This window comes from Pieris napi, chromosome 9, assembly GCF_905475465.1.
Source record: "Pieris napi chromosome 9, ilPieNapi1.2, whole genome shotgun sequence".
Classification (NCBI taxonomy): domain Eukaryota; kingdom Metazoa; phylum Arthropoda; class Insecta; order Lepidoptera; family Pieridae; genus Pieris; species Pieris napi.
Window position 1 is genome coordinate 8,634,106 of NC_062242.1, and position 9,159 is coordinate 8,643,264.

The 9,159-nt window shown below is 34.2% G+C and overlaps 1 protein-coding gene across 5 annotated transcripts; it reads right to left on the reverse strand.

Moving 5' to 3' along the window:
• Nucleotides 1-1,665: 1,665 nt before the first annotated feature.
• LOC125052341 (solute carrier family 52, riboflavin transporter, member 3-A-like) lies at nt 1,666-8,921 on the reverse strand. Of its 5 annotated transcripts, none has more exons than XM_047653127.1 (3): nt 8,640-8,921; nt 5,068-5,231; nt 1,666-3,168 (listed from the first exon to the last, which is right to left on the reverse strand). In XM_047653127.1, exons 2-3 carry the CDS (start codon nt 5,166-5,168, stop codon nt 1,863-1,865), a joined length of 1,407 nt encoding a protein of 468 aa, XP_047509083.1. In that variant the 5' UTR covers nt 5,169-5,231; nt 8,640-8,921; the 3' UTR covers nt 1,666-1,862. The 5 variants fall into 5 exon arrangements, with proteins under 5 accessions (XP_047509083.1, XP_047509081.1, XP_047509082.1 ...); XM_047653125.1 differs by having other exon boundaries at nt 5,068-5,249; XM_047653126.1 differs by having other exon boundaries at nt 5,068-5,252.
• Nucleotides 8,922-9,159: the final 238 nt, after the last annotated feature.

Genomic DNA, 9,159 nt, shown 5'->3' on the forward strand with positions numbered 1-9,159 from the left:
AACACACATTTCACAGTCCACTAACTAGCAAGCTGTACAATATCAATTATTTATTTTAAGTGTGTAAATTTTGTAAATGTTTCAAGGAATAAATGAGGCTTAATTATTATTATTAACATATTTAATCGAGAGTTTAAGATGGGAATTAATAAAACCACAGAATATCCTTAAAATAATTATATTCTCTTTGCATAGTATCTGAAATCAAATAACAAATGTATATGATCCGGCTTATTTCTACTCTCACTGTATTAATGTTACTTTGGAACATTATTATACCATACCATAAATATAATTAAATAAACAGTGTCTATCTATTGTTATCGTCAATATTCACTTATAACATATGTAGCAAAGGCTTTTTTTTTATTAAAACGCTTAACGTTGCTAAGGTAAATTACATTTCATATCGAATTTGCAATTTCCAATAAGAAAAAACGCATTCACTACGTCTAATTAAATTCTTATATTTATTTAACCTTCTGATAAGTTCTTCCAATTGGGATTACAATATTTCTACACACAATTTGGAGGACAGTAACAGATAACTGCGCAAATAAAAAAATATGTTTATGCATTTAAGTTAAAGATTTTTGCGCTGATATCTACTACTTTATTCCTGTTAAATCATTCGGGACATTTCGGTCAAGGTCATACAATATCAACTGTTAAGTACAAATTTGTTTTACACAAATAAAAATTTATCATTCAGAGAGATTCAACGACTCTAAATCTTACCATAAGACTAAATAAAAGTTTGTCTTTATTGAAGTCTATTAAATATCTATTCCATTTCCACTAACATCTAATAAGTCGCTGATTGAGTCCTAAGAAATGCATATTGATAAAACAAAATCTTTACGACTTGGTCGAACAGGCTTTGCCGATATTATTATATAATCAACGGTAACAATTTAAACTAAATGTAAATTAAATGTACATGTGTTAAACGACAAAGTAATAATAATTAAAAGTTAATTAAAATATTTCTGAAGTCTAGCAATGCTGACGCAGTTAAGAAATTGGAACTAATGCACACGAACATGTACACAAAAAAGTCTCACTTACGCGACATCTTTTCGATACAAACTTAAAATAATATTTAATACTGCTTCAGCATCCACAATGCGAATGCTCTGTCGGCACTGGGCCGACACAATTATATCCACAATAACCACATAACATTACACTACTCCGAATTAACAGTATTTAAAACATAATCCTTAAATAACTTAAATTCGTGATGCCGGTGTCGGCAAATCTCCAAAGGAATATTTTTCATCATCCCAGGTTTGAGATTTCAACAGCCCTCTTGATATAAACGTTAGTTCTAGCTAATTAGTATCACTATATTCGATGAGTGATTTCAATATATATTTCGAGAATTATGCACCGAAGGAGAGAAAAGGCACAATTATCGCTCTAGATTAGATAGATTAGAGATAGGCCTATCTTTTAGATAAAATAAACTATAAAAACAAAGAATTTGGGTATATATCAAATAAATAACATCTTAACTACTTAAAAGAATTTCTTTCATAAATAATCCTATATTTACTTATGCTTGAGACAGTATTCGACACGTTTAAATTACGATAAGAGCGGTGTTAGCCGCTGTCATAAGGCAGTATTAATTGGTAGATTTATTTTAATAATATACTACAAATATCTAGTCATTTTTATTATAATTTTAATTACCTACTTACAACTAAGTCTACGAGCCAACATTATATTATATAGACAAAACTCGTTTGAGCATAATATAAAAGACCTCACTTTTAAACAATCATAAAATTCTCATAAAGATACAATATCGAAGAAAGTCATCTTTCCCGGACCACTGCTGCACCCGAGAGGGCCCGCTATATAGTCTGCGCGGGGCAGTCGGGCGTCTGTTGAAAAAAGGTGGTGTAGTTTATGAGAGCATAAAACGCGAGCGATCCTAAGGCCGAGCCCACCTGTCCCAACGCACCGCATATCCTCATGCCGCGAGCTCCTCCGCGTCGCGACCACCCGTACACCCACATACGGCCATACGACACTAGACCACTGCACAACACCCAGCAACATATCACTATTACTGCGCCCCGGTTGCTACCCGCCATCGGCGGGGTCGGGCTCTGCACCGCCGTCAATAGGATAAAGCCGAAAAGTGCCGCGCTCAACGCCAAAAGCGGCGCTAGGTAACGGCCCGCCAAAGGTCGCAGCCACACCCCAGCGAGGCACGCCATTGGGTTAGCCATTGAACCCAATGTCGCCGCCAAGTGGTAGGCGCGCTTGCCGTACGGCATACACGAATAAGACTGCACTGATGGCATTATGCCGTTGTTGACCGCGTTTAAGACTACCGCTAAAACCATCACCCCGACCCATTGCGGTTGCAGTAGCGACTCTCTTGGCGCTGCTTCGTCCTCTTTAGCCACCGCACCCTCTTTTACGCGTTCCGATGCAAAACCAGAGTAGTTGTGCAGAATGCAGAAGCTGATGAGACTGATGGTCGACAGCAGACCGAGAAGCGTGATGTAGACGGTGGAATCGAAGAGTGGAGGTGGGCGCACCGCAATGTAACTTGAGTTATCAGGCTTCAATACACACTCCACCTCACCTCCGACGCCCTGTATAAGCGCCAGAACGGAAGGCGTGAACCCGCCAAGCCCCTCGCCTATCAGGTACGTAGCGAGGTATATGTCGCGGTAGTGCCGCAGGTACGGGTAGAACAGCACCGAGCTTGTGCAGCCGACGAGGGCGACAAAAAACGTTAAAGCCAAAAAAGCTATAGATCTCTCGGTGCCCCCGATGAAGGCGGTCTTCGTGTAGAGGAATGAGTTAAGGAATAGGGCGATTGTACCGATAGTGAGCAAACCGTAGATACAATGGATATCAGAGATCCGCGAGAAGTTGCGCAGCAATGCGTAGATAAGTAGACCGATGTTAGCCGACTGCACAGCAAGAACCATGGCGGAAGGTAACGTCCAGCCTTCGGGTAGCCCCTCTATGAGCACCGGTAGCTCCACAAACAGGCCATTGACACCGAGCCAAGTACCTAGCCCCCAGCATACCAGCAGCACATCAAGCGTCACACGGCGGCGCGTTGTCCACATAGTGCTGCTGCTACTGCTATCCCGTGACTCCGGCAGACACGGCGCCCGCTCTTTCTCCTCGCTCAACCTACGAAAAAAATCAAGCTTTACTTTTAAATCTACATCGATTGTATTTAAAATTAAGAACAAATAAACGCATACACACCACCATACAAAAAATAATGGAAAAAAATGGTTCTTAAATCAGAAGACACACACACACAAGTATATAATAATGGTATTATTACATAATAAATAGATTTATAGAGTAAAAAAAATATTACACAATAATATACTAGTTAAACTCATGTCTCATTGTTATAGTGTACAATTTAATTGGAGTGGAGCATTTTATTGATTCATCATTGAACATGAAGAATTCTGTTCTCTATACTACGAGGAAATTTTGAGAAAGAAAAACATTGTTTATGCGCGTTTCGTTTTGAAATCTGTGAAATTAACCATTTTAAATTAAGGAGGTATAGTATATCGTAAATAAAAATTAATTAGTGATCTTTTAAAATCATTTAGATCTAAATAGTACTAAAATAACTAAACGGTTCTTTTAGAACTTTACCAGCGAACAACGAATATGTAAAGACTGAGACTGCAGAATTCAAAAAAGTATATGTACCTATAATTTAATATAATGTAAGTGCGTGCTCCTATTTCACCATGCCTGCTGCTGATAGAGGACAACTCTTTGTTTTTAATTTAAGTTATTATTATTAATTACTTAAGATGTCATGTGGAACATGGTTTAATGGTTGCAGCTCCTTACAAACGTTGTGTAAAAAAAACATGGCGATTAAAAAGAGTGGCGGAGAGTTTATTGCCAGTTCTTCTCTTCCGTTCTACGCCCTTGATTTGAGAACTGGCACTAAATGTAAAATTAGAAGAATTTATATGTATTTCTTTACAGACAAGTCATAAGTGAACAAAGTGTTACCAATATGATTAAATATTTTTGAATTTGAATAATTTATGTTTCATATTCAACATGAATAAAAACATATTATTTCAAGAAATTTCTGTTCTCTTTGCAGTTCGAATAATAACCAGTTCGTCCTTAAATACATCAATGCCTACGTTTTTCCAAGAACATCAGTTATGAACAATGGTATTATGATATATGTTATGTAAAATTTACAAATTGTTAAGCAATACCGAGAATAGGAGCTAAGGGGTGCCCTCTAAATAAAGGTCTCAAAGCAAAACAATTGAATCATAAATCAAAATGTTTTGTTATAATTTGGTTGTGTGCGTTTTAATCCACTTAGGATTCTACATGCACAGTAATGGAATTATTATTATATATCATGTTTTAATCGTAAAAATATAAAATCCATATGAATTAAGAAATGTTAGTAAAAACATTTATAAGAAACACTTAAAACTTGCTTTATTTTTATATTGTTGTACCCATTTCGTTTATCGTGTAAATTAAAACCTTTACCACACAAATTATGCCAACTCTAATAAACTATAGCGATGTTCAAGTAATCTAATACATATATAAAATTCTCGTTTCACAATATTCGTTCCCATACTCCTCCGAAACGGCTCGACCGATTCTTATGAATTTTTTAATGCATATTCAGTAAGTCTGAGAATCGACTACTATTTAATTCTTTCAAACCCCTAAGTGATAAGGGGTGTTCACCCCAAACTTTTTTATTTATTTTTTAGATTCTCTAAAATATGTTTATGATACAGCATACAAAAATACATACCTCTATTTTTTATTATTGCAGATAGTTATTTTTATAGAACTAAAATTTTTTTTCCTAGAAATTAAATACATGGCTAAACAAAAATTTGCCGTGTCAGCTAGTAAATACGTAAATATTGATGACAGCTTTCTGTTTCTTTAACACTTAAACACATTAGTGTTATTCAATAAAGTTTCATGTACAAAAATGGTGGCCTTGCGCTACAAAGCAGCTGGAATTACCATAAGGATATGTGAAAACTAATATCGTCATACCTGGCGACGCCAAGCGATATAGTGCGACGGAGCTCGAGGAGCACCTGGGCGTCTTCACTACCCGCGGCGGCCGTCGTTTCAGCTGATGACATGCCACACATACACTACACACACTAAGTGCACTCTAGCCCAGTCAGTATGCGCCGTGACTCCTCACCACTCAGCTGATGTATAATGGTTAACTACTAGAAGATGGTACGTCACAGTATGATACCATCATTTGGAGAATTCTCCAAGACATTAAATTTGCATTACAAATAACTGAACAAAATTCTGACTTAATTTTTCTACTTCCAAACCATTTTTTTAATCAATTTATTGAAATATAGGAATTTAATTTGAATGACATTTGAATTTAGTCAAAATGAGTCAGGGATATTGTAAGAAAAGATTAGAATAGTATATATATATTACTTAGTCACGGCACATCATCAAATATTTTAGATTTGCTAATCTGATATTGTACAAAATCATATCAATAATGGAATCAACTGATAAATAAATCAATAGGAATGACATTGCAATTATCCAATTAATTATTAAAAATTATTTATTCCAACAAAAATTTTACATTATCTTTAATAGTAAGTAATTTCTTATCCCTTTTTAAATTTATATGATGAGTATTAGTTTAGGTTTTTAGTTAATTAGTTAGTTTTAGGCTACATGTTAGAAGGTCCAATCATGCGTAAGCAGATGAAGTGATAACCTTATAAGCCATTAAATTAACTATTTAGTTTTAAGCCTTAAAGTATATGATTAGAAGCCTATCACGAATATTGCGATTTTAATTAGTAGTTAAATATTTAGTTAGTAGGCTGTTTACTGTTGAGCAAGACTTGGCAGTAAAGATTACAATTCAGGACAAGATTAAGATTATTTGCTTAAAATGGTGCAACCAGGTGTAACAATTTATTATATTTGTGTAGTAACATTATTTACATGTTTTCATTCTTTAACTGGAAATTATGAACAGTATTTATATCATAAAGGCTGATCATTTGTAAAAATATCAACATTATGTTAACTGTATCTGTTTTACAGAAGCTTATCTCTACTATATTGTATTAATAGGACATTAGCCTATATATATTGGTTGGTATAGTTTAAATTAGCGTTCATAAAGTAATAAACTTATTGTCAAAGAGAATTCAAGGGCCATAGACAAGAGGAAGAGAGATAAATCAAACTCTCCGCAAGTAGAATTACAACCAAGAAAACAGCAAACACTAAGCTCGTCTAGAAATAACAGAATAAATTAATTCGATGTGATGAGAGGCCGACCTCACGAGTCTTCATCACTCCCAACAGAAACTCAGCAATAGCAAATGTATACCGGCGATCGGAAACAAAAGTATAATAAGCAATATAAAGATACAATAGAAAATAAACACCAAGCCGGCTGATCCCCGTGGGGGAAAACGACCACAACCCTCCAGCAAACACATATAAAACTAATGAAAGATTAAAACAAACTCAGGATCAGTACATTCAACGTAGGATCACTAGCATCAACGAAAAGATTAATGGAACTTACGTACATGTTACAAAACATAAAAACCGATATACTCGGCTTGGCAGAAATAAGAAGAACGGGCTAGGCAATTGAAGAACATGAAGACTATATATTTTGTTACAAGGGTGAAACGCTCGGCCTATACGGAGTTGGATTGTTAATAAAAAAAGAACACAAACATAATACGCTTAAACAAGGAAAAAAAGGTAGATCATCGTTCAAAGCACAACCTAAGCAATTACGGACAGACGAGGACATATTGCGCACTTTAAAAATCTCGAGATCAACAAGCAAAAATTGGAAACACAAGAAAAAGATATTCAAACTTTTTACGACAACTTAGTTAGCATCATTACCTCCAGCGTTGCATGCACATTTAAAAATAAACAACCAAAATCTATTAACAAAATTCTTAGTGAACCTACTAAAACTCTTCTTAAAAGGCGAACTGAGCTCCTGAAAACCAAACCAAAAAACTAAAGAAATGAAGAAAGAACTGAGCACACTATTTAAAACTACAAGTAAGGCAATAGATAAAGACTACAAAGACGAAGAAAAGAAAGAAGAAAAGAAAGAAGAGAAGAAAGAAAGAAGAAAATCTCAGTTGGCTGTCAGGAGGGATAAGAGTTAACCAGGATCGCCTTACACACCTCACATTCTCGGACGATATTGTCTAATTCGCTGAAACAAGTAAGGAACTGGAAAAGATGATAATTACCTTAAACGAAGAAAGTGAAAAAGTAGGCCTTAAAATGAACAAGCACAAAACAAAAATAATGACAAACTGCGCGGATGCTACAAATACTACAGTATACCTTAACGGAAAGCTTCAGGTATATGTAAAAACTACATATACCTTGGTAAACAATTATCATTCGAAGATAAAAATGAAGAGCTTGAGGTAGACCGGCGAATTAACATGAGCTGGAAAAAGTTGTGGTCCATGAAGGAAATCTTAAAAGGTCAATTTCCTATTCACCTCAAGAAAATTATCTTGGACACTTGTATCTTACCTACTCTCACATACGGCTGCCAAACATGGACTTACAATACAAAAATAAAAATAAACTAGAAGCATGCCAGAAAACAATCGAAAGAAGCATACTTAAAAGAGAAGAAAAATACATAAAATTAGAAGCGAAAAAATAAGACGAAGAACAAAAGTTATAGATGCCCTAAAACAGAAGTGGCAATGGGCGGGGCATATAGCAATATACACCATTAAAAGAAGAAATAGAAGCGGTAGCAGGAAACAAATGGAGAAAGAGAGCCATAGACAGAGTCAGTTGGAAAAAGCTAGAGGAGGCCTTTACCCGTGAAGGGGTTCCAATCGACGGTACTAAAGGAAGCTATAAGCTTATAATAATATATATATATATAACAAGCAAAAGGAATAAATAAAACAGGCTTTATTATTATTATAGTTCAAATTATAAAGAATAACCAATGCTATTTCCTAGAAGCAAATGTGAATAAAGCTTAGTTTGAATATAGTTGATGTAATTGAGAATTTAGTGTTTAAAAAAACAATTGAGAATTTAGTTTTCTATTTATTTGTTATGTCTAGAACGAAGTATAGATGTCTATGTTAGGAACGTCGAAATTATAAATTATATGTGTTGGCTCTAGTTACTTGTATAACTTGACAATATAATACAAAATAAAAGAACTTGTAAATCTTGTTTGACTTGAATAAAACTAAATAAGTATAGATGTATAAGGTAAAACCTCATAATGTTAGTATTAATGACCATCTGCTGCTGCTCACCACAAGGTTAATTTTTGTTAAGACATTTTAAACAAAAAATGGCATAATTATATAATTCTTGAAGAAAGATGAATTAATTAATTGAGGATATGGTTGAAGTAATCACGGGTATTGTGAAAATGTAATGTTTAAAAACTTTAAAAGCATACCATACCAGCAAATGTAGCAACAACATGTTAATTTACAAACTTTGTCTTATTTTTGCAATTACAAAGCAAATTGTGAAATAATTTGTAAAATTATGCAGCAAATCCTTATATATTAATTTGATAATTGGTATTTTCTTACCTTGTTAAACTCATCATAAACTAGTATTTTCAACTGGTGTTTTGACTTTGTATAGTTATTTAATACTCTTATTATTTATACGCCTAATTGAATATACTTGTCCTTCAGCATACACATTAGTACAATATTCCAGTTGAGTCGTTGGACATTATATAAAATTGTTTAGAAGGGTCAAAGGTGGACTAAGTTTTTAAAATAAAACTACAACATTTCATAAAACAGAAAAGTGTCTAAAGTCTAAACTGTCACACCAAGGGTTACAGATGACGTCTAATCAGTAATCAGTAATCACACGCTAAACGATTGACTGAATCTGATGAACTGAATTGTGAAATGTGAATTGTGAATATATAACTATATATTTTATAATATTTCTAATTTGACATATAAATAAAATTTACTGACAGCTACATATATGGTGCCGTTGCCATCTTTGACACTCTCATGACATCTTTGAATCATTACAGTTAATGTCAGTCACTGTCAATTATACTTTATACGTAGACAGATTATAAAAGAC